The sequence below is a fragment of the Microcebus murinus genome, chromosome 1, assembly GCF_040939455.1.
Source record: "Microcebus murinus isolate Inina chromosome 1, M.murinus_Inina_mat1.0, whole genome shotgun sequence".
Taxonomy (NCBI): domain Eukaryota; kingdom Metazoa; phylum Chordata; class Mammalia; order Primates; family Cheirogaleidae; genus Microcebus; species Microcebus murinus.
The window spans coordinates 124,402,689-124,427,591 of NC_134104.1; the positions used below are offsets into that span (position 1 = coordinate 124,402,689).

The 24,903-nt window shown below is 35.1% G+C and overlaps 1 protein-coding gene across 3 annotated transcripts in view; it reads right to left on the bottom strand.

Moving 5' to 3' along the window:
* Positions 1-24,903, bottom strand: part of ATP2C1 (ATPase secretory pathway Ca2+ transporting 1) — a 144,813-nt gene that overhangs the window by 66,179 nt on the left and 53,731 nt on the right. For all 3 annotated transcript variants that reach the window (XM_012766894.2, XM_076005372.1, XM_012766897.3), the window contains 6 exons: positions 14,621-14,731; positions 13,022-13,138; positions 9,342-9,431; positions 6,967-7,002; positions 3,699-3,760; positions 3,047-3,155 (listed from right to left, as the gene is read on the bottom strand). In XM_012766894.2, coding sequence (XP_012622348.1) covers positions 3,047-3,155; positions 3,699-3,760; positions 6,967-7,002; positions 9,342-9,431; positions 13,022-13,138; positions 14,621-14,731 — 525 coding nt within the window. The remainder of the gene's footprint in view (positions 1-3,046; positions 3,156-3,698; positions 3,761-6,966; positions 7,003-9,341; positions 9,432-13,021; positions 13,139-14,620; positions 14,732-24,903) is intronic.

Here is a 24,903-nt window from a genome sequence, read left to right on the forward strand (position 1 = left end):
AGTCTCAGCCTGTTATGGTCTAAACTATATACCCCTGAAATTCATATGCTGAAGCTCTAACCACCAATGTAATGTTATTTGCAGAAAGAACCTTGGGAGGTAATTAGGGGTAGATGGGGCCATACAGCTAGGGTTCTTACAATGGCATTAGTGGCCTTGTAAGAAGAAGAAGATAGAGAAATTGCTCTCTCTGCCATGTTCAGGACACAGCAAGAAGGCATCCGTCTGTACCTGGGAAGAGAGCCCTCACCAGAAATAAAACCCTGCCAGACCTTGATCTTGGACTTCCAGCCTCTAAAACTGTGACAAATAAAGATCTGTTGTTTTAGCCATCCTGTCTATATGGTGTTCTGTTACAGCAGTTTGAGCTGTAATATAGCCCATGAAGAGATAATATCTAATAACAGTTATATGGCAGTCAGGTCACCGAATGTGCTGACAATAAATTGAAGAGGGCCCAGGCAAGCTGACAACCAAAATGTGAAACCAATGAAATTTATGACAGGAACCACAGAGTCACAGCATGATGACACTAAAAAGTGGCAACCTTAGCTTTGGGCCCAGTGTATAAAAAGAGAACTAACTAAATTGCGGAAGTCCAGAGCCTTGCTTTCTGTAAAGTTAAATGCATGCACTTTGTAAGAAATTAATAACTTCCCAAAGCTTATTGAGGAGTTTTCTGATTCCTTTAAACCCTAACGGAGAGTTTATTTTGTGTAGTAATATCAAATGACCAGCTAGCTTACAAAATCATCCAAAGATCACCACAGCCAAACTGAGCAAACAAAACTACAATAAACCAATTTAATTCCAAGAAGCTGCCAGCTTCTTTGTCCAGAAGAGAAATCGACTTTATCAGCCATATTATATCTTAAGTCAGTACATTTAAATCTAGATGCAGGATGAAAGACTCAAATCTTTTAAGAAAGTTATCTTAAACTACTGTCAAAATAGTTGCAAAAGTCTGTTTGGTGTCCCAGGTAGTAGGCAAAACAAATAGGCAGAATTAATGTGGAGGGAATAAAAAATATTCAACTACATATGTAAAAGTGGATTAATTAGAACAAAATCATACTAACTACACCAATGCAGAATAAAACGTGCTGATGAAGTGCTTGAAAAGTTAATAAGTAGGAGGAAAACAATAATGACAAATTACTTCACAAGGCATTGTTAAGTCTTCATGTATTTGCTGAATGAATGAAACACATACTAATCTATACTCTGACAGGTTTTTCTCCTGTTTGCACATGAATTTTAAGATAATTAATTCTCAAATCAAATAAAAAATAAAAAAATTCTCAAATCAATTAACTCTTATTTAAATGAATAACCTAAAATACTTTACCAAGCCAAAAGGCATTTTGAAGTTTCTCTATTATTATTCTGCTCAAGTTGTTCAAACAATGGGAAACCCCATCTTCTGATTATCCCATTGAGGAAGTCTGCTTCTCCACTGGAAGAGAAGCACTCCAGAATAAAAGATGGCATAAACTCCATGAATTCAAATTAGGGGTCATTGGGGAAGAAGGGAATATGATTTATGCCAAGAGACAGGACTACCTAAGCTCTGAGAAAGAATAATTCAACAGGCCGGGCGAGGTGGCTCACGCTTGTAATCCTAGCTCTCTGGGAGGCTGAGGTGGGCGGATTGCTCAAGGTCAGGAGTTCGAAACCAGCCTGAGCAAGAGCGAGACCCCATCTCTACTATAAACAGAAAGAAATTAATTGGCCAACTAATATATAGAGAAAAAATTAGCTGGGCATGGTGGTGCATGCCTGTAGTCCCAGCTATTCGGGAGGCTGAGGCAGCAGAATCGCTTGAGCCCAGGAGTTTGAGGTTGCTGTGAGCTAGGCTGACGCCACGGCACTCACTCTAGCCTGGGTAACAAAGTGAGACTCTGTCTCAAAAAAAAAAAAAAGAATAATTCAACAAATTATCATAAACTAAATTTTAAGGACAGAAAGAAGAATTTTAAAAATTAACATTAAAAACATGCAAAAAGGAGAGAAAAGGTAATATAATGTAAAATTAATAATGTTCTTAACATTTGCTATATTATTATAGTAATTATTCCTATTCACCCATTTAAAGCAATCTAATATCTTTCTATGGATAATTTCAAGTATTTGGAAAAAAGGTCTCTTTTTAAAGATTAAGTAAAGTTTGTTCATATTACAATTTGAGAAATTCTTCAGGCTTTCTACAACCTCTATATGAGCATTTTGGGCCATAGTAAGTATTTAAAGACTGACAGCTCTGTGGGTATTAATAAACTGCTCAATTCTAATAGCGGATAAGGCTGGAGTGCTAACAGACTATGAAGCCTCTTAAACTAAGAGCCTACCTCCATTATCCAGGCCTTCAATCTATTCTATACATTGTAGCCAGATTAAGGGTACCATCATTTGCCAGCTGCACATGACTCTCAAGAGTTAATTCCTAACCAATAAAATCAAAAGTGAAACTTAGTATCCAAGGCCCTCCTAAAACTAATTCCATCATACATATTTTATCCTTAACATACCCTAGCTCCATACCATATTCTGGGATTTGAACACTGTTGTTCCATTGTCTTCCCCATCTCTGTCCACTATTATTACTCTTCAAATGCCAAAGCCATGGTGTCTGAGGCATTCTCTGAGCTCACTCAAATTAGTTGGAACCTCTCCCTTCTTTAAATTCCATACCCTAGTCTTTGAACTTCTCTTACTCAACTACTGAGTTCTACCTTATATTTTGGTGAGTGATTTGTATACACATATAGTATACTAACTAATCAAGAATTCTATCATATCATCCTTGTCTTTCATGGTCTTAACATACAGGTTTCCATAAAGCTCTACTGATTGACTAAACATACACCTCAAAAGACTACAGTAGAGACATATATTTTAAGAAAAAAAAGTTTACATACCTCAACATTTAAACTAGAATACCAAATGTTTCAAATCAACCATGTGTTAATCTTTAAAACTATTAATGTTTATTCTTTAATCAATATCCAAGTATTTTCACTTCTCACAAACAGATCTCCAAATATACCTCAAACAAGCGTAAGTCAGCAGGAACTCTGTCCCCAACAGAAAGGCAAACTGTATCACCTGGAACCAAATCTCGGGCAAGTGTATGCTCCAATTTTCCTTCACGCACACTGTAAGATGGAACAGAAACAACCACAGTTGATAAAAGCAAGCCATGCCACTTATCTAAACAAGTTATTTCTGGTGGGCTTGCCTGAGGGAAAACATATTCTATTATTACCACTTCCAAAGAAGTAAGTCCAATGTAACAACCAAAAAAAGACCTGTTTCTGTGCCCTTGCTAACTAAAATGCTAAGATGACAGAATATCATTAGAAAAACCAACTAGTTGTTTAAATGTAAAATATGAAAACTGAAACAACCTTCTGAATCACCCAGGTCTGTTTAATTGTGTATCACTATCACTTAGCACATACACATACAAAAAAAAAAATCTGTTGAATAAATCAATGTCCCAAGAATCTCAAAATTAGAACTTTTAATAGTGTAATTTTGCTATATTGATTAGACTAGGAATTTTTCATGTGAGATTAACAGTCTCTTCCTTACATTTAGACAAAACTGGAGCCACAATGTATGCTGTACTACTAATACTTGCATTCAATTTCTGTTTTTAAAGGGATAGAAATCCATACCAAAAGAAAAGTTCATACCAATGGCATTCTGGTGGTACAAGTTTACTCAATTCTTCAAGAGATTTTTCTGAACGATATTCCTAGCCAAACAAAAAGAAAAGTAGAACTTAATATTAACAAAAACACTTATAAAGAAATGCAAATATGTATTTTCCTATGAACATATTCCATTTGACTTAAATATCAATCGCAATCATTATTTAAAAAATTCCCCCAATTCTTATCTCTTCCTTTACTTGTGCTTGTGCCCATAAAACCATATCCCTTATTTAAAAATGTTAAATTATAGTGATTAAACAATTTTGATAATTAAATATTCCTAGTTTTATATTTTAATAGTCAATGTTCAAGCCTAAGGTTAAATTATTTATAAGAAAATGAAAACTGATTAGCATGTCTAAGGAATATATAATTTTGAATCATTAAGCCTTAAAATTAAGATAATTTTATGTTTTATGTTTAATGACCAAGGAAATCAAAGAAAACTAACTGAAAGCAACATTTGCCTTGAGGATTTAAGCCCATACTAACTACAATGGTTTTCTGATGGCTTAGGAAAAAACATAAGATAAACAAGATGTGGCCAACCCTACCCTAACAGAGATCATTCCCGTCAATCTGTATTATCTGAAAGGGAAAATTCTCAGGAGTACTAACTCTTTATGTTCCAGCCTTCTTTCGTTTATATAACCAACAGCTGAAGAGTCAGAGACCTCCTTAACCCCACTATATATACTATTTAGTCCATGTTTCCATGGGCAGTCTTGCTTCACCCAACAACACTGCTACTTTTGCTTCACGTCTTCACTAAGCACATCAATCTTCTGATCTAAGGTTAAAAGAGGGAGGGACAAATACTTGGGGTGAAAGGTAGAGAGTGTTTTGAAATGACTGCAGTGCCAGTACTAATCAAAATTTCACACTCATGACAAACTTCAAATATAAAATGCAAGGCTGCATGAGAATAATGTAGAACTAAATCAGTCTTTATTTAAGCTAGAAGAACAAATGTAATGAAAATCTACAAATATAGAAATTACAAGTCCCCCAAACACATCAAGGATATTGAGGAATTTGGAAGTCTTGCCCAAAAATTCATAAAAGGCTAAAAAATACTCACCAATCCTAGATCCCAATAATAAATGATATAGAAGCTGCCCAATCTTATCTACCTCTTTTGGTTTCTTTGGCTCTACTTCCTGCAACTATAAAGATACCTCTATATCAAAATGATTATTTAACATACCACTAAAAACCTGATGGCCATCTCTAATGCCTGCCTAAAAAAAGTTATTTTTCAGATTTCTTGTAAGATGATATCATTATATAACTATATAAAACAATTAGCTAATTTATGGCTGGGAAGAAATATAATGGTGTGGGGAATGGGGATTAGGAAAAGATGGGGCAAGGCAGACATAAATATAAAAATAACATAAAAAGCACTCTTCAGACACATGTAAAAACATAAATACTAAATAATAATAGTAAAGCATTAAGAATTTTATACATTTTTTATTGTTTTTGATTAAGCATTATAAGTTCAATTAACAATAAGATTTTTTTAGTGAGGGTTTTTACTTGCTATTTATAGAATATTTTGTTGGTTTTACAAGCATACTTGGGGGAAAGGGTCACATCTATGTAAGAAATCAGACCTAGAAATTTGAAACTGGGCTTTTCATAATGTTTTAATCTTTCTGTAAGTTTTTCATCAAAGGAACCTATCATAAAGATATTTAGCAGTCGGTCACAGGCCATGTATTTAAAGTGTTTAACACTATCTTGTGTAAAATTTTACAATGATTTATGTTAAAAATCACTATTTTGGGGAGTTTTTTGAAGGTAGGGCCTTTCTACTAATCAAAGAGCTACTAAAGTCTTGCATACACAGCGAAAATATCTGCAGGAATCCTTCTGAAGAAGGGCATTCCACACATCTGACATATTATTAAAGATGCAAAAAGGTTCCAGTTACTGGATCCAGTGGGTCATACAATCCTCTTGGCTGAATGAGTAACTGCCTTGACTAATTCCCAACCTGAAATGCCCTATACTAAACTAACCAACTCCTCAGGGCAACAATTGTCTGTTGTTGTTACCTGCCTGAGGGCAACAACTGTCTGTTCCAAGCAAGAAGATTCCCCTAAAACAGGAACCCTGATGGTCTACTATTGGAGCCCACAAACTTGCTGCAAATAATCTGACTCCAACTGGCTTTCTACACTGGGTTACTATAGAACTAATAACTTACTAGGTTAGAAATTACTCTAAGAAGCCAGGATAGTGACAAGAAATACCGAGGGCATAAGTTATATTAATAGATATGAGAATAACCACACACAAAGTATAGTCGTAAGATTCAAAATAACATGAATTTCAGGATTATACAACAGTATTACATTTTTCTCTAAACTGGAATAATTTTCTATTCTTATTAACTATGTTTTAGCTAAAAATGAGACCTGCCAATATTTTGAAACATTGTTCTAAAATCTACAGAAGTTTCAGATGTAAATAAACATAAAACTAAGCCTACTTTTTAATTTATGCCTACACTTGTTAACAGAAATCCTGACATTACATCTACATTGACAATAATTTTTAAAAGGGACTCCTTTTCGTATGTTTTATTTACTATTTCAATGACTATGATAAATAGGAAGGTTTGATCCGGATCACAACATCCCTCCTGTGGAAAAATGAGTAATTTAAAAATAAAGGGAGAGGAGGGGGTCAATAACAGTGATTAGAAGCATTTTAACTCCAAAAAAACCATACAAATGAAGTCAGAAAATAAATTCAATAAACAAATACACCATTCTGCCAAGGAAATCAGTTACAGATCTACAGAATTTATTCAAACGGTACTTCATAAATTGACCTTTTAATTCTACCCTCTTTTTTTTGTTCCATCTAAACTTTACTAGGTATTAAAACACAATAGTGTTATAAAACTATAAACCTTGGCCTAATTTTTTAAATAGAAAAATAAAAATACTTACTGCTGGATTTTATTTCTATTACTATGCCTTTTGTTTCCATCAAATAAAAATTTGCTTCACTGATTCTTAACACTATCAAATAAAAAAGTAGATTTTCCATCTCACTACCTAAATCAAAGCAGTTCCTTAGTTCCACAGGCTTCCCTAGAGAGTTGTCTGTATGTAAAATTATTTCAAAAACAAAGAATAAATTGTGCTAAGGGGCATTACCACCTCCCCATAAGCCACCTTAATTTAAGTAATTAACATACTATTTTTTTTATGTTGGCAAAATAGCTTACCTGAACAAAGGCAACTGTAACGACAATAAGTATTGCCTAAATGAAACAAAAACACAGTCTCTTAAATCAAACATTACCTTGAGAAGTGTTAACCACATTTTATTTTTCTAAATATGTGCAGTGCCAAGCTGGAGAAGAAATCACAACTTTGCCTTGAGGCCCATGGGGAAAGAAACTGACAGTTTACAGTAGCTTGCCATTCCTGGGACAGCTTCTCAAATGTTTTGATCTCAGGATCCCTTTATGCTCTCACAAATTGAAGACCAGCTTTCCTTTATGTGGGTTACATCTATCATATTAAGTTTTTCAATTACTCAATTTTAATTTCTACTTATTAATTCATCTAAAAAATTAAAAACCCATTACATGTTAACACGAATAACTTGTTTCATAAAAAATATATTTTCCAAAAAAAGTTTTAAGAAAAATGGTAGTGTTTTAAATTTTTCTAGCTTTAATATCTGACTTAATAGAAAGCTAGTATTCAATCTACTGCTATGTGTTGTTGAGGCTGAAGTATATGAAGAAAATCCAGCCTCATTTATATAAACAGTTGGAAAGGAAGGAGCATTTTAACAGCCTTTTCAGATTGTGGATATTCTTCTTAGCTACTACACCAGAACTCGACAAGTGTTACTAATAGTTATTTAAAGTCAATCTGTTAGTCAGGTGCAGTGGCCCACGCCTTTAATCCCAGCACTTGGGGAGGCCAAAGCAGTAAGATCATTTATGCCCAGGAGTTCAAGACCAGTCTGGGCAATATAGCAGGACCTCCATCTCTAAAAAAAAAAAAAAAAAAATTAAAAAATTATGTATGGTGGCCTGTTGTTCTAGCTACTGGGAAGGCTGAGGTGAAAAGATTCTTTGAGACCAGGAGTTCAAGGCTACAGTGAACTGTGAGCCAGCCACTGCACTCCAGCCTAGGCAACAGAGCAAGACCCTCTCTAATAAATAAATAAAGATAATCTGCAATATAGAATCTAAAACAATATCAATTAATTTTCATAATCTGTTATATTAAAATCCATTGCTCTATCTTCCATTTTGAATGGATCTTTTACCACTAAACATTTCATAATATCATGTATTGGTCATTTGAGAAATATTGTTTCACTTCATTATTCAAAATTTCCCAATGTTGACAAATTTCATAACAGTTTAAAACACACACACACATTTGTTGAAATCACTACTGATCTCATTTGAATAAAGTCTTAAATATTGGGATGCTATCCAGTTCTTGGTAATGCATAAAATTTTTTCAAAACTCTAATTACTGCTTGAAAGCCTGAATTTTATCATCAGCAACAAATTCTGCCAGCTGCTTTCCCTAGTGTGATAGGCTCATTTAACTCACTTTCAAAAAAAAGTCTGCTAGTTACTCAAGTTTTAATAACATGGTTTGACTACCATTCTTTAAAAGCTAGTTTACCTCATAATAATTGACCTTCCTTGAGACAACCATCATACTTCATATACAAAAGTGTTCTATGCATACTTTCCATTTCATTACACAGATTTTAAAGGTATGTACTCAAGGGTAAAAATTTAATAAAATTAACTTTTACTGCTATATCAAGATCACTCATTCGTAAGAGAAACAAAGAAAGAAAACAATGACTACTAATATAGTTTGGTGCCATTACTTTGATTTGTGCTAAGACTTTACCAGTTTTACCACTGCTTTTGGGCCATTGATGAAAATATCTATACTAAAAGGGCAAATGATGTTTTAGTACTATTAAAATAGTTTTGATCTCACATACTCCCTGAACAGGTCTCAGGGACTCCTGGGAGACCCAAGAAACAGTTCGAGAACCTGCAGCTCTACATTAATATCTTTATGTTGTTAAGCATAACAAACTTGCTTTAATGAATGCTTACACTTGCTAAAAATTTTTAAACTATAATAAAATAGGGGACAAAAAAAACAACTATTCAGTGAGAGCTAGAATAACCTAGCTGTAAAGAATAAAATTGTACACAGTAAATATAGTGTGTACTGTTAATGAATATTTTTAATTTCACATCAGGCTTTAGTTCATAATTAGTCAATACATATTCTCAATTGTGAAGTAAAATAAATTTAAAATTTTATTGGAAAATTATGAAATATTTCATATTTGTGAAATTATCAGATTGTTAAATAATTTTCACGTGACAATCAGATCTTTAAACATTACTCAAAATTACTGCAATTAAAAGCAGAATTTGTTGCCTTGCCAGGAAGGAAGAAAAAAAAAAAAAAAAAAAGCAGAATTTGGACATTAACAAAAAAACCTGATGGCATGTCTCCATTCAATTTCCAAAATAAAAACCAATCCTAATTTATACAATTAATCAGCAGATTAAAAAATATGTATATATTTTCTTACCACAGTGATACTGACGGCATCATCAAACTGATGCATTAAAACACTGATGACTGCAGAAGCCAGAAGCAGCATAATAAGGGGATTTTTAAACTGAAAGTAAAAACAAACAGTAATTTGACAGTGTTTTGTATGAATGACAGTCCTATCTCAGGAAAAGCTTAAAAAAATCATAACAGCGTGATTAGAAAATTATAAGAGTCTACATTTGGCTTATTTTATATATCTCTTCAAGTAACCAATAAGGAAGTGTTTATATTTAACTGCATTTAAAGCTTCATAACAGCTTCTTTTCAGAAAATAAGAAAATATCAGTACTTAAAACTATGAATTAACCAATTCCCTGTAATATACAAGTACTTTCAGTAATATTAATTTAATAAATATAGCTGTTCTGAATTTCTACTGAGGCTAGAAAAAACAGAAGATAATTTTTTTTATTCTTAACAGAAACGTTTGTATTTTGTTTCTGGGGGTTTTTTTTGGTTTTTATTATTCTTAGCGGAAAGAAGATAATTTTTAAGCTAAAGATTTAGGTTAGGCCGGTGCGGTGGCTCATGCCTGTAATCCTAGCTCTCTGGGAGGCCGAGGTGGGCGGACTGCTCAAGGTCAGGAGTTTGAAACCAGCCTGAGCAAGAGTGAGACCCCATCTCTACTATAAATAGAAAGAAATTAATTGGCCAACTAATATATAGAGAAAAAATTAGCCGGGCATGGTGGCGCATGCCTGTAGTCCCAGCTACTCGGGAGGCTGAGGCAGGAGGATTGCTTGAGCCCAGGAGTTTGAGGTTGCTGTGAGCTAGGCTGACGCCACGGCACTCACTCTAGCCTGGACAACAAAGTGAGACTCTGTCTCAAAAAAAAAAGATTTAGGTTAAACACTGATAGAACACCTAAATTAGAAGATTCAAACTTCCTCACGTAAGTCAATTAGTGTAGATTCTAATTCTGTGGTTGACCCACACACCACAGGAATAACCCCAGAGACAGCTAGGTCTTCTCCACAGAAGAAATTAAAGATTTTTCTCAATGCCGGTTTTACTGGTTTTCTAACAGAGAAAATAGTATCTAAAAAAATAGGACTATAACACCAGCTCAATCAGGAAGCACTTAAATGACCACAGACCAGTCATCCCAAATTCTTCCAATTGGACATCTTACTCCTTACAGCTCTGATATCAGAATCTCTTCCTCTCCTGAAGTGTTACACCACTATCAAAGTTATAAAGTAACTGGGCTATAAAGAATCCATCCCAGCAGAAAGCTCCAACCCCTAAATCCCATAGCTCCAAGGTTACATGCTACCACCTACAATTCCCTTCATAGCACCATTCCCTGACACAGTAGTTCCAATCATAAGAATCAAGTGAAAAACTTTTAACAAATACCAATGTCTAGGTTCACACCAGACCAATTAAATTATAATCTATAGGCATAAGTCCCAGGCTTCATTTTTTTAAACACTCCCCAAGGAATTCTAATGAGTAAAGGATAAAACAAACAAACAAACAAAAAAACACTGCTCTAACAAAATAAATCTACAATTGCAATATGGTTCAGAGCTGACCAACCACAATCCTGAGTTAAAGTGCCTGGGTTTGAATCTAGCTCCTGTCACCTGTGTGTCACCTTAATCTTTTTAAGCCCCAAATTCTTCATCTGGTAAAAGAGAACCTTAATACCATGTTTCCCCAAAAATAAGACCTACCCTTAAAATAAACCCTAGTAGGATTTCTAAGCATTTGCGCAATATAAGCCCTACCCCAAATATAAGACCTAGTGATGGTTGTGGCTATGCAGAGTATTGTAAGATACTGGGCTATAAAGACAACAGACACCTTCCAGCTTCTGTTTACTGCTTGTTTGCTAACGGCAAGGCATTATGAGTACATTATAAGATGCAAAAAAAAAGACAAAGAATGCAGAAACCAGTCTCTCAGCTAAAACTCAGAACAGGTTAGAGCCTTTCAGGGGCAGAATAAAGTAAGAATCACTGTAGGGGCGGATGCATGATCAGTGTGTAAACAACTTTGCTATATAAAGGTCACTAAGACACAAAGGGGGGATCCCTGCCCAAAAAAGAGGCCACTGAGCTGGCACTCTGGGGGCTCAGACCCTAGCTCTAGCTAGACAATAAAACTCCTTTTAATAATTATGGCCTCGGTGACTCTATCTCTCTGTCCTGCGGCCCTGCGAATCTCAAATATAACAGTATCTGCACAACCCATGCATTTCATCGCCAAGCGGTAAAGACGAGCAGCCCTTCTCATCTGCCCCATCGTGACAGCTACTATCCCAGAAGTGACCGGAAAGGTGCGGGCAGCCCCACCAACAAGGTCAGCTCCCCCGTCAGGTCCCAGCCATCCTGTGTGTGCTGCAAGCTGAGGCTTTGAGGGGAAAATGACACATCCATGAAAATAAGCCCTAGGGTGTCTTCTTGAGAAAAAATAAATATAAGACCCTGTCTTATTTTCAGGGAAACACAGTACCAAGGAATTGTGGTAAGGATTAATCAACAATGTATATTAAAGTACTATGTAAACCATTAATACCCTCTTAAGATGCCAGCTATTAAATTAACACCATATTTTGAGAGCAAGGTCCATGGTTGTCTTTATTTTCCCCTAAAAAAGCTGTCCCATGGTAGTAAGCACATCGCTTGATAGATAGCAGGCAACAGACAGATGTTTGCAGGACAACAAATTCAGTTTTCTCCATAAAGGAGTAAAAAGTGACTCAGTGCTTTATGATTAGCAATATTTACTGTTAATTATTGCTTGTGCTTAACTATATTACAGGCACTGTTAATTTAATTCTCACAGAAATCCCAAGGAACAGGTACTCTAGCTTTGATAACAGGATCAAGAAAATAAAACATTAAGTCATACTGTCTGGTGATATATCAAATCATTATAGTTTATAAATACAGAGTAAACTAAGTCAATTCTTCCTGGAGTTTTAGGTAACGTGGAAATGTGGTAAATGTGACGATACACATATGTATATAAAAATTATTCCATAAAAACAAGACACATGAGGTTTTTTTAATTTCTGAAATTTCAGTTTTGCTACTTTATTTAGACAAATTCATTTGCAATGTTAAGGCTGGTAAATTTGGGCTTCTTTTTATATTTTTTATTTTCATAGATCTTTTTTAAAAAAAAGAACCTGCAGGTTAGAAGGCACAGAAACATTCTTTACAAAAAAGAAATTTTTAGCAAAATTCACCTGTTTAGCAAAACAACTCTAATTGTTGAAAACTGGCCATAGTATCTCGTAATTTTTACACTAACATAATTGTTATCAAGATAAGAAAAATCCTCGAATAAGCCTTTCCTAAAAGATTAGGATGATAATAAAATATAATTATAAATAACAATTATCTACTGAGAGCTTACTTTCAAGTTCACTATCTATCTATAAAGGAAAACTACTGTCAAATAGTGTGACCTTCACATGATATATTTAAATTTAAATATAGAAAATGCTACGCTTTAAGATTTACATACTAAAAATTACAGAAATTCCAACCTAACAGTAAGTCCTTACAAATGTAAATTTTTAAATAAAAAATACCTAAAACATAATTTCTTTTCTCCATAAATAACCTCACAAAAGTAAATAACTAAATAACAAAAATCCATGTAAATTACACAGCAGAGGAGGAAATAAAAGTATCTCACCTGAGAAATATACTTCTTCCATAGTGGCTCTTCTTCACTGATATCAAACTCATTCCAGCCATGGAAAGCTCGCCTATGACTAACTTCACTTTTGTTTAGACCATTCTGAAGATCAGCCTATTAGATTTTACACATAAAAGTTAATGAAAATGCTCACATAGAACAAAAGAAAAAAAAAAGACAAAAAAGCACATGTGTATGATCCCATTTATAGGAAGTTATACAATAATCAAAACTAGTCTATGATGACAGAAACTTTATTAGTGGTTGCCTTAAGCCTGGGTGATACATTGAGGGGGATTAATTGCCAAGAGACATGGGAAGATTTTTAGAGTGATAAAAATGTTCTATAGCTTAATTGTGGTGGTGGTAGTCTCATTTGTCAAGATGTAAATTATACACTTAAAATAAGGATACTGTATTTTACATAAATTATACCTCAATAATACTGAGTTTTTAAAAATGTAAGCAACAAGGTAGAGTTCAACAAACGAGGGAGAAAAAGGAGTAATATGAACCAGCCACAAGATATACAGAAATGTATCAGTACATTTTAACTAGCTTTTTTCTTTTCATTGTTGTTTAGTTGTTTTCTAAAATTATTTTCTCCACAAGAACATTCAATGGGCCATGAATACCTTCCTTGTTCTTTGAGTCTATCAAACAAAACCCTGAGGTTGGTGTCACTGTTTGTTCTTGGATTGTATAATCATTCCAGGCCAAATATATGTGCTTCCTAAATTACTCAAAGTAATGAAGTTAAAATGAACTTGTTCTTGGGACATTTTATGTTCTATGAACACCACCTACAGATGGTTCAGTTACCATCTCTAATGAGTTATTATTGTAACTATCATTAAAGAATGAAATTATCTGCATCCCCAAAATAAATAGTTTCCCTTGCCAAAAGTTTTATAATAGGGTTCAATAATGGAGCTTTTCAAAACTTAGACATAGTAAAAAATAAGTGGTTTTAAAAGAGTGTAAATACAACCCCCCCCAAAAAAAAACTCTCACAAGGATACCAATGTTTTTAATGCCATCATTAAAATATGTCACGGTCTGAAGGAAAAATAAAAAATATTCTTTTCATCATGTTTCAATAGACTGTGCTTTTTAAAACTAGGAAGAGGTTAAATTACATAAGCAATTGAAGTTTATTTGCAGTTCTGAACTTACACTTAGCTTTTACTTTACCTTAGAAAACCCTTACAAAAAGATAAACTCCATTGTTAATGATTAAATTGTGATTATTTTCCTAATCCAACTAATCCTTCCACAGCACTAATAGTTCCTGACAATGCTAATCTGCACTGTGCAATCAGGTAGCCACTAGCCACATGAAGTTATTTAAGTAAATTTAAATTAAATTCAGTTCCTCCGTCATACTAGTCACATTTCAAGTCATACAGTCATGTTTAACTCAGTCAGGTTTAACCACATTTCAAGCTCAACAACTGTCATGTTTAATTTATGGCTACTATGTTGAACAGAACAGAACATTTCTATCACTGAAAAAAATTCTATTGGACAGCACTGACTTACAGAGTCTAAGTGTCTGATTTTATACTGTTTCCTTCCTCCCCACCAACGACTTACTTGGAGAATGCTTGTAACTTCACTGACTGGTAATTCACTTGCTTTTTTTGATGTCAATACAGGAATCATTGTCTCATTTTCACCATTAGGTATTTTTTGAAAACGTGCAACCTAGAAAATAAAACCAAAGGAAAAATATTTGAATATGCCAAACAACTCCAATGCAGTCTAGAATAAATGAAAGTCCAAAAGTTCACAGCACTTTATTTTCCAGTTAGAAAAATATTTTCAGACTAATGAGTATCTAGTCCTAATAAGAATGACCATTTTATACTAACCACATGCTATATCTTCAGAAAATACATTTCAAAAATTAAGCTACCAGCACCAGCTATAACTCAAAATTTTCACATTGAATAAAAAGGATGCTATTTCTCCACCAAGATAAGAATAAAAAGTAAAACAGATGTCCTGTCTAGCAAATCCTGATTACAAATAATCATAATCCTCTAAAGTTATTATGTTTAGCACGAGAGACAAGACACAACTTAGCTTTCTCCATTTTAACCACTCTCCTTGGTCAGCAACTGGCTACTCTTCCAAAGCACGGTGATAGCAATTCAGACTTAAAGAGCTATTCCCAAACTTGGAGAAAAACAAGAAGTAAAAGAGACCAGACAAGCACAGGATGCACAGGTTAGTGAAGGGGCTATGAATAAGCCAAGTTAAGTCACAGAAATGGCAGTAACCATGGTACCTACTTGCTGCAGCTTAATAAGTAAATACTTACAGAAAAGTATCTATTACAATTCTAGAAATAAATCCCCAATCCAGACTTGTGTTGGGCATTAAACGGAGATTTTTTTATAGACAAAAAGCTTTGAGTAAATAGAAAGGGAGACAAAAGTTCCCCACTATTAAAACTTTAGAGAAGTAAACACCTTAGATGCCACATATCCACTTGATTAAAATAATACTGAAGCTAAAATGATCATCTTACTGCCAAGATACCAAGTTTTAGCTCTCGGGTAAAATGTTTTCACAACCTTAGATAATCAACATTTTAGGATAAAATGTTTCCCTAAAATTTTTGAAGCAACACTTCTTTAAGACAACAAATGAGATCAAAAAAGGATTTAAAATTCTATTACTATTACAGCGTCATTACAGAAGTTTGTATGCATAATCTTTCCATTTACTGCAAAAAATGGTAAGTTACTTAGGAACAAAAATATTCTCTCACTTTCTAGAACCAATATGTTTTCTAATCTTGTTTATTAAAAAGGCACTACTGAATGTTTAAATACTTTAAAGCAAAGAGCAGTAGTATTTTTCCATTTTTAATGAGGAGATATTAGTGACCAAAAATTTTCAGGAAATTGGAGACAGATTGCCTTTCTTTCCTGCAATAAAAGACTTGAAATTATTTTATAGCACAATATTTTTACATAATTAAGAAATGTAAAGCCTTAGAGAAAATACTGAAAATTTCATGAAAGTCATATGCCTGTTTTAGAGCCACTAAAATGCCCTTCATTTAAATCTACAAAACAACCTAAGGCAGGGAAAAGGCCTCATTGTATCATTTCTAAATTAAATATTGGAGATTGCCCCCACAAAATGACTTAAATCTTTAAACAATGAGAACTAAATCAGCTGACATGGTTATTTTATCTTGTAAGATTACAAAACAAAATTAAGAATGATCAAGTATGCTTATGCTGACTGCAGTGAAAACAAGATCAATAAAATCTTATTTCTAAGATTCCTAAATCTCAGTTTTTTCATATATAAAATGAGGATAGTAAGAGCCTAAACAGAGTTGTTTGAGGATTAAACCCATTAATATAGCATGTGACCCTCCAGTAATAGGAGCTCAAATTGTAGCTCTTTTTCTTCCAAAAACTATTTATGTGTACATACTCAATAGTATAATTAGCTTAAGTAGGTAAATTCAGAACTAAATTACTAATCAAGGTGAGTAAAGTTAGTTTACAGTAATTTTTCTATCAAAATATACTTTTCTATCATTAATATAATGGAAATCACTAACTCTAGTATTCAATATACAGTATGAGAGCCTTACTCATACAATGTTTTTTAAGTAATCTTTTGCCAGTTGGTACACAGATATAGTTTACATTTGAACATAGTTTACATAGAACCCATCAGTATTCCATAGGCCCAAAAGAGCTGAAAATCTCAAGAGTGGGAAATGAAATCATTTTGTTTAAAAGAGGTTAAAACACTGAAAGGACTTGATGATAACTCTGTATAAAGGGCTGCTTTGAGATGCTCTCCGACTGTGACCACACCTACTGTCTCAAGTATGTTCACAAGTGGAGGAGTACCAAGCAACTGGAGTGCAAGATCATAAAGTCTTTCCCAGAATGACGGGCCACATTTAACTTTGCCATTCCAAGTGAGTACTGAGTAGAGTAGAAAGCAGAAGCTTATTCAGAAACACAAGGAAAAAGAGCTCAAAAAGGTGTGTAGGTATTCTGATAAAGAACACGGAAGCTGTCCATTTGGAGGGAACTGTTTTTACAAGCCTGCTTACCCTAATGGAGGTACAAAGGAGCCATAGAGACAAAAGGTGGAATCATCAAGCAGATACCAGGCTCAAAGAAGGAACCAATTCTGGGAGCTCACTGAGGAAAGAGAATAGCAACACTTTTGACAACAAAAGAAGAAGCAGTTATCTTTGACTGAGATGTTGCTTTTGCTATGTCGGATGATGACTTGACAGTCTCTGAAGACAAAATTTGTTTTATGATGAGCTGGAATATTTTCATCACTTGGATATATAGCAACTTTGCATGTGAACTGGTCTGCCAAGCCTCTGACAGTACCTGTCCTCTGTGGTGATGTGGTAGTGCCTGTTTCTCTCCTAGGCAGGCCTAATCAATTTCATGTGCAGTCAGAATAATTTTTAACCAGGGCCTGTCTTCTGAAGCCCTTACCTTTCCCCAAGAAATATACTGTTTCCTCAGTTTAAAAAAGTCAAAAAATGACTCTTAAAGATAATTTTCTTGTAACATTAATTTAACTGTCAGTTGGTGTAGGTTTGTTGCATCACCTGTTTTCAACCAGATTCTCACAGTTCTTGAGTAGAGATTATGAACTTTCCATACTCATTTTGAGGACCTAGGTACAAAAGTAAAAGCATTGGCCCTGCTTTGGGGTCCAAGAATTAGGGTGATGGGTGAAGAGATCTGATCTGGCAAGTAGCCTTCTACTGCAGACTTAAGGGGTAGATCCTTGAGGTTTCTGGTGAAATGTGCACATCTGTGTTTTTATATCTGTTTTCTACTCAGATGGTATAACCCCCCACCATGTGCATTTGTTCAGTGGTTTTGGTCTCATTTTATTGCACACAAGTAATACTACTGGGTAACCAGAACCAGGTGCAAATGTGTTGAGACGTTTACTGTGTTTCACATGATAGGAAAATTGTGAAAGAACACATACAAAAAGGTATAGTAGCAATAAAATAAATGCAGAATTGGAATTTTATTCTGAAGTGCTCAAAGACTTGGTATGTGTAAGTGTGAGGGTGTATAAGCTTCTCATCTTTGCATAGATGCCTTAGTGGGAAAACCTGGTTTAGTGATTTCAGCCTAGTATGGCAGACAGATCTTAAAGGACAAAGCTGTATACTGGTAGTTATTAATATACAGCAGTGTAGCTTTATTTATATAAATATAGAAATGGGGGTTAGCCACAGAGGTCAAACAATCTGGTTATCCCAAATATTAACACAAACTGGGGCTTGGATATACAGTTGTATCTAATGTTTTATGATCTCCTAGCCTTTCCAGTCCAGGTACTTTTTGAAAATCCTTCATCCTCACTTGAGAGGTTTGCTTGTCAGGTTTTTATGTTTGTTTTTGTAGGTATTTGCCTCATGCCACCCCCGAACTTTGCAGGTAGACAAACATTATTCAAAACTGTGCTCCAGGCCGGGCGCTGTGGCTCACGCCTGTAATCCTAGCTCTTGGGAGGCCGAGGCGGGCGGATTGCTCAAGGTCAGGAGTTCGAAACCAGCCTGAGCAAGAGCGAGACCCCGTCTCTACTATAAATAGAAAGAAATTAATTGGCCAACTGATATATATATAAAAAAATTAGCCGGGCATGGTGGCGCATGCCTGTAGTCCCAGCTACCCGGGAGGCTGAGGCAGAAGGATCACTCGAGCCCAGGAGTTTGAGGTTGCTGTGAGCTAGGCTGACGCCATGGCACTCACTTAGCCTGGGCAACAAAGAGAGACTCTGTCTCAAAAAAAAAAAAAAAAAAAAAACTGTGCTCCAGGTTGTTTATTTTAGTAGAATAAACAATTTGCAATAACAGGCCACACTCTTGCACTAAAAGTGAGAAGGCTGCAATCCTTAGGTTGTTATAAGAACTCCTTGATCAGAAATTTAGCTTTACATTTTGTTGCTCTGCCTCCTGAAAATATCTGAGATGCTCCTGATTTGTCCATCTGCTCCAATTCCTTGGAGCCCACCTATTCTTTCACTTTAAGAAAAAACAAATAATAACTGCAGAGGTCTCTATTTTCCAGCTGTCCTTTTATAAGAAGCACTTTTCCCAAATAGAAAAATTTTTTCAAAAAGAGTTGTCTTTTTTCAAGAAGGATGGAATAGCAGAATTTATGTTCATTAGAATGATCTGACAAACGAAAAACTGATAATGCAGAAGAGAGATGGGATAATTCATAAAGCAATGCCCTTGGTTACATGAGAGGAGATGAAATCTGATGTATTATTAGAAAGGCTAGCCTTAGATAAGGGAAGGGACAACTCATTCACAGTTACAGGTAGGAAGGCAGAGTAACATAGGTAGGATGCAGACATACTGGTAGCTGTGGTAAAAGCATATGAAAATGTTCATCTGAGAAGGGTCTAGATTGAAGAAATCAAGAGGACATACAAGGCAAAAATAGGCTAAAGAAATAGATGGGGATCCTGCAGGGCCCTGTGGGTCATATTATAAAATTTTTGTCTTCATTCTAAGAGCAAATCGAAGACCTTAAATAGTGGTTAAAGGAGGAAAAAAGGTGAATGCCACAAGTTGGAAAATAAAATGAGTAGAGGGTAAGAGTGATGAGAATATACTAGTTTGGATACTATTACTTAAGGTTAAATGAGATAAATGAAGCTTGTACCAGGGTGGTAGGGTGTGGGAATAATAGAAATAGAGATAAAAATGACAGGACATGATAATCAACTAGATACAAGTATTGGAAGTGACACTAGATTTCTGGCTTATCTTACATGTTAAACAGTAATGCTTTTCACCATGGTAAACAATATTGGAAGAGTCTTCTAAGTAAATAGTGTTGGGACAACTGAACATAAAAAAGAATAAAATTACACCCCTCCTTTATACCATATACAAAAATCAACTCTGAATGGATTAAAAACCTGGATTTGAGAGCCAAAACTCTAAAACCCATAGGAGAAAACACAGGCTTAACTCTTTTTGACTATGGTTTCCAAGATATGACACCAAAAGCACTAGAAACAAAATAAGAAAATAGATTGGACATCATCAAAATTAAAAACTTAAGTGCTGCAAAGGATACCATGAAGAAAATGAAAAGACAATCATCCACAGTCTAGGAGAAAATATTTGTAATTCATACATCTAATAAAGGACCTGTATTTAATTCAATAATAAAAGGATAAATAAACCAATTTGAAAATGAGCAAAAGATCAGAATACACATTGCTCCAAAGAAAATATACAAACAAGCAATAAGCACATAGATGTTCAACATCAGTAGTTATTGGGGAAATGCAAATCAAAACTACAATGAGATACCACTTCATACCTACTAGGATGGCTAAAATCAAAAAGACACCATTAACAAGTGTTGGAGAGAATACAGAGAAACTGTAACCGTCACAACACTGCTGGTGGGACTGTTAAAAGGTGCAAATGCTATGGAAAAGAGTCCGCAACTATTACATATTATTATGCTATTATGCAAACATTTACTCTTTTCTGGTTAAATGAGAAAAATTTTTTCATCTTAAAAACAGTCTTTGAATGTTTTAGTAATGTCTCAATTTTGAGAATTACAAAATATAAGATCAAGTTTAGTTGAAAGTAAACCATCTTAAGATTTTATGTCTTTCATATGTTGTTATATAAGTTCACTGTCTATGCTCCCAGCTTTAACACAATAGGTATTATTTGCTTATCTCCTACTTGCCCACAAAAACATCTTCAGTTTAAATGTATCGTAATTTCCTCATAGTTGCTTTAGACTTGTTTCAAATAATAGCATTTATTAGGTTTACACTTTGGATTACTTAACTCACGCAACCAGTAAACATTTGCATTTACTAACAGATCATGTACACACAACCAAATAGTCCACAGTCTCTACCTTTCTTGTTCACACAAGTGAATAACAGCTGAGTCATACCAAAACACACATACTTAAAAACTGCAGCAACTTCCTGATCTTTAAGATGAATAAATAATTCAGTTAAATATGGGTCCTATAGGCATCAGACCCCAGACCTACTGAACCCAAATGTGCAGTTTACCAAGATTTCCAGATGATTCATTCATATTTTGAGTATAAGCACTACAATACATCAGCTTCCAGTCCTGACAAAGATCATAATTACATGAGAGTTGCTGTGGACTAGATTTGTCCTCCAAAATTCATGTTGAATCCCTAACCTCCATCGTAATGAATGGTGTTTGGAGACAAGATTTCTGGGAGGTAATTAGGTTATAAGGGTGACAGTCCCATGAGATTAATGCCCTTTAAAGGAAAACAACAGAGAGCTTGCTTTCCTGCCCCAAACCCAAGTGAGGACATAACCAGGAATAGAACCCTCACCAAGAATCAAATCAGCAGAACCTTGATTTTGGACTCTCCAGCCTCCAGAACTTTGAGAAATAAACGTTCTGCTTAAGCCACACAGTCAATGCAGGAGTCCTCAAATTTTAAAACATGGGGCCAGTTCACTGTCCCTCAGACCACTGGAGGGCCGTTGGAGAGTGCGGTGCACATTCCACACATGTGCACTGTGGGTCTGGGATGAGTCAGCTGCTAAGCAGGACAGGCAGCAGCAGCAAAAACACCTGGCAGGCCGGATAAATGTCCTCAGCGGGCCCCATGTGGCCCTCGGGCCATAGTATGAGGACGCCTAGTCTATAGCGTTCTGTTAAAGCAACAAAAGCAGACTTCTAAGACAGGGGTCTTGTTTTCTTTGTTTGTTTTAATCCAAGTGTAAAGGCACCATCATCCCCAGAGAGCATAAATCATTAGGTCTGTGTAGATGCCATTCTGTAAAAAAAAAAATCTGCACTAGAATGTTTATAGCAGCAAAATTCACAATTGCAAAGATGTGGAAACAACCGAGGTGTCAATCAGTATATGAGCAGATTAATAAAATGTGGTATATGTATATACCATGGAGTTCTACTCAGCCACAAAAAACAATGGTGATCTAGCACCTCTTGTATTATCCTGGATAGAGCTGGAGTCTATTCTACTAAGTGAAGTATCACAAGAATGGAAAAATAAGCACCAACCACGTGTACTCACCAGCAAATTGGTATTAAGTCATTAACACTTAAGTGCACATATAGTAGTAACATTCATCAGGTGTTGGGCAGATGCAGGCAGGGGATGGGCATATACACACCTAATGGGTGTGGGGCACACTGTCTGGAGGATGGACACACTTGAAGCTCTGACTCAGGTGGGGCAAAGGCAATATATGTAACCTAAACATTTATACCCCTGTAATATGCTGAAGTAAAAAAAAAATAAAATAAAATCATTAGGTCTGGGTGGAGCCAAAACATCTATTTTTAAAAACTCCCCAAGACAAGTCTAATGTGTAGCAAAAGTTGATAAAAGGCTAAGTTAGACCAAACTCAAACATTAGAATATTTCACTTTAAAAAGGTAAATGCCTTCTAAAATGAGCCCAGCTGCTGCCATAGATTTATAAAAATATTCCTAGGGAAAATTTAGCTTTTTAAAAAAAAAAAACAATAGTAATTTCATTCAGATAGAAATCTGATTTTAAGAAGCAACTTAGCAAAAGTAGTCCATGTCAAGCCATGGAGAAAAACTGAAACGACTTCATCTCTGCAAAGTTCAGGAGTATTAAGTAGAGGTCATTAAAAGTTTTTCAGGTTAACTCTTGGCAATAAAAATTTTTCCAAGATTCATTTGTAAGGAATTAGAAAGATACATAATGCCCAAGAAAATCCAGTATGCTAAGTATTTAACTTAGAAAGAACCAGGCACTTCTGCACAGTTGTTTAATTAACAGAATGGCATAGCAAGGCAGGGTTACCTTAGGAACTCTATAGGTCAAACCATACAATTCCATTACACAAATGTGAAAAAAGCATGTATGAGCAAAAGAAAAAATAAAACAAAAAACAAGTGACAGCATTTCCAACAGAAAATACCGAGACAGCAGTTCCAAACCAAGAACTGCAGGTTCACAGAGACTTACAGAAGTCAAACAGACCTACTCAATTTAAGAAGCAGTTACTTGTTGATTAAAGCCAAAAGTTAGTGGCACTAAATAATTCTATGTAGATGTGGTTGTAATTCCTGAAACAGAGCTTACATGCATAAAACACAATCCAGGTAGAATTTGCACTTTTTTGGCACCTATCTCCAAGCCATATTTGTAAAATGGCCCATGATATACTATCATGAGAAGTAGTCAATTTTGGTCCAAGAGATATCCAAATGACTCCAAGTTTCTGTACTGATCTTTTGGTTGAGAACAAGGGAGCCAGTATTTTTCTGTAATGGTATGTAAGTCCACTTATATCCACACTAAACCATGCTCACCTGGGTGGGATAATAGTATAATGCAGCAGGTATGAAACCAAACATCATCTTCAGAGCTGAGAAGACAGGACAAGGCCCCACGCCTCACCCCAACTTCAAATACAACAGCTTTTCATTTATGTATTATATGTTTAGGCTTCAACAAAAAGCTAGCATTTAAACAAAGGGTTCTATAACTTTAAGAAGGAAGAAAAATTGAAACTCTCCAGTACAATGGCTCTCAAAACTTGCTAGTAAGGATTAAAATCACATGGAAGGTTTTTTTTAAAAGACAGGTTCTTAGGCCCCATCCTCAGATTTCTGAATCAGCAGGTCTATGATAGGTTCCAGAATACACATTTCTAACAAGTTCTTGGGTGATATTGATGCTGCTGGTCCACAGACCACACTGAGAACCACTGCTCTAGTCAAGGTCAGACTTGACTAGATTCCAATTTATAATCCCAATTCTATGTTTTGCCAGCTCTGTGACTGGGAACAAGTTATGCAACTTCTCTTTATCTTTTTCCTCAGTGGAAAATTACAATAACACCTATTTTAATTTCAACAAGAACTAAAAGAAATAGCGTTTATAAAAATGCATATCACAGTCTCTAGTGTATGGTAGATACTCAAATACTGCTTCCCTTGCCCTAAGGTAACACTAATGGCATAACATTTACACATCCGCCTCATCCCCACACTAGATCTTCACAAAGGGGTGACCTGGTTTTTGTCATTTTAATATCCTCTGCAAAGTTCTTAATAACATCTAGCATCAAAACTATGATTAGGGAAAAAAAAACCCTAGGATTTTCTATTTTAATGGACAATTACACAGCAACAGAAGAGCACTGTTGTCCTGAGGCATACTTGTGCCTTTTAAGTTATTTTTCATCACTGGAAAGTACAAAAAGACGACAGAATTAATCAGAAAAAGAATTTATCTGATCATCTATGAATTAAGTATATATTCTACAAGGCCCAGGCAAGTCCACATATTTCACCTCTGAAAGTGTTCAGATTAAGATTTCCAATCACAAGACAACTGTATTTTATTGGCAACGTGGCAACTAAGCAAGCAGGAAAAGTCAACCTGTCCCTGATGAAGCTCTTCAAAGATAAGACTGCTGGCAAGGAGCAGAAGAGATTGGCAAGTGTCTCAGAGTAGGCAGGTCTCATCAGCTTGGAATCACTGTTCAGCCCCACTAATGAAGAAATATTGGCAAGGGAAAGTAAAAGCACTGAAAATGTGTTCTTATGAAATACTGCATTACTCAAGAAGTAGGTTTAACTCCACTTAAATACAAAGAGTCCAAATTGAAGTAACCTGTCTAGGACCACACAGAACAAAATATTCTGAAACATCCATTTTACCTCCTATAATTTGCAAATTGCTAGTTTTTCTATTGATTGTAATCTATCAATATCAACAACACAAAATTCAGTCTTATCATCTATCTAAATGGCAAGATGAAGGTGGTGATTCTCAAAGTTGGGTGGGTTTCAAAATCAGCTG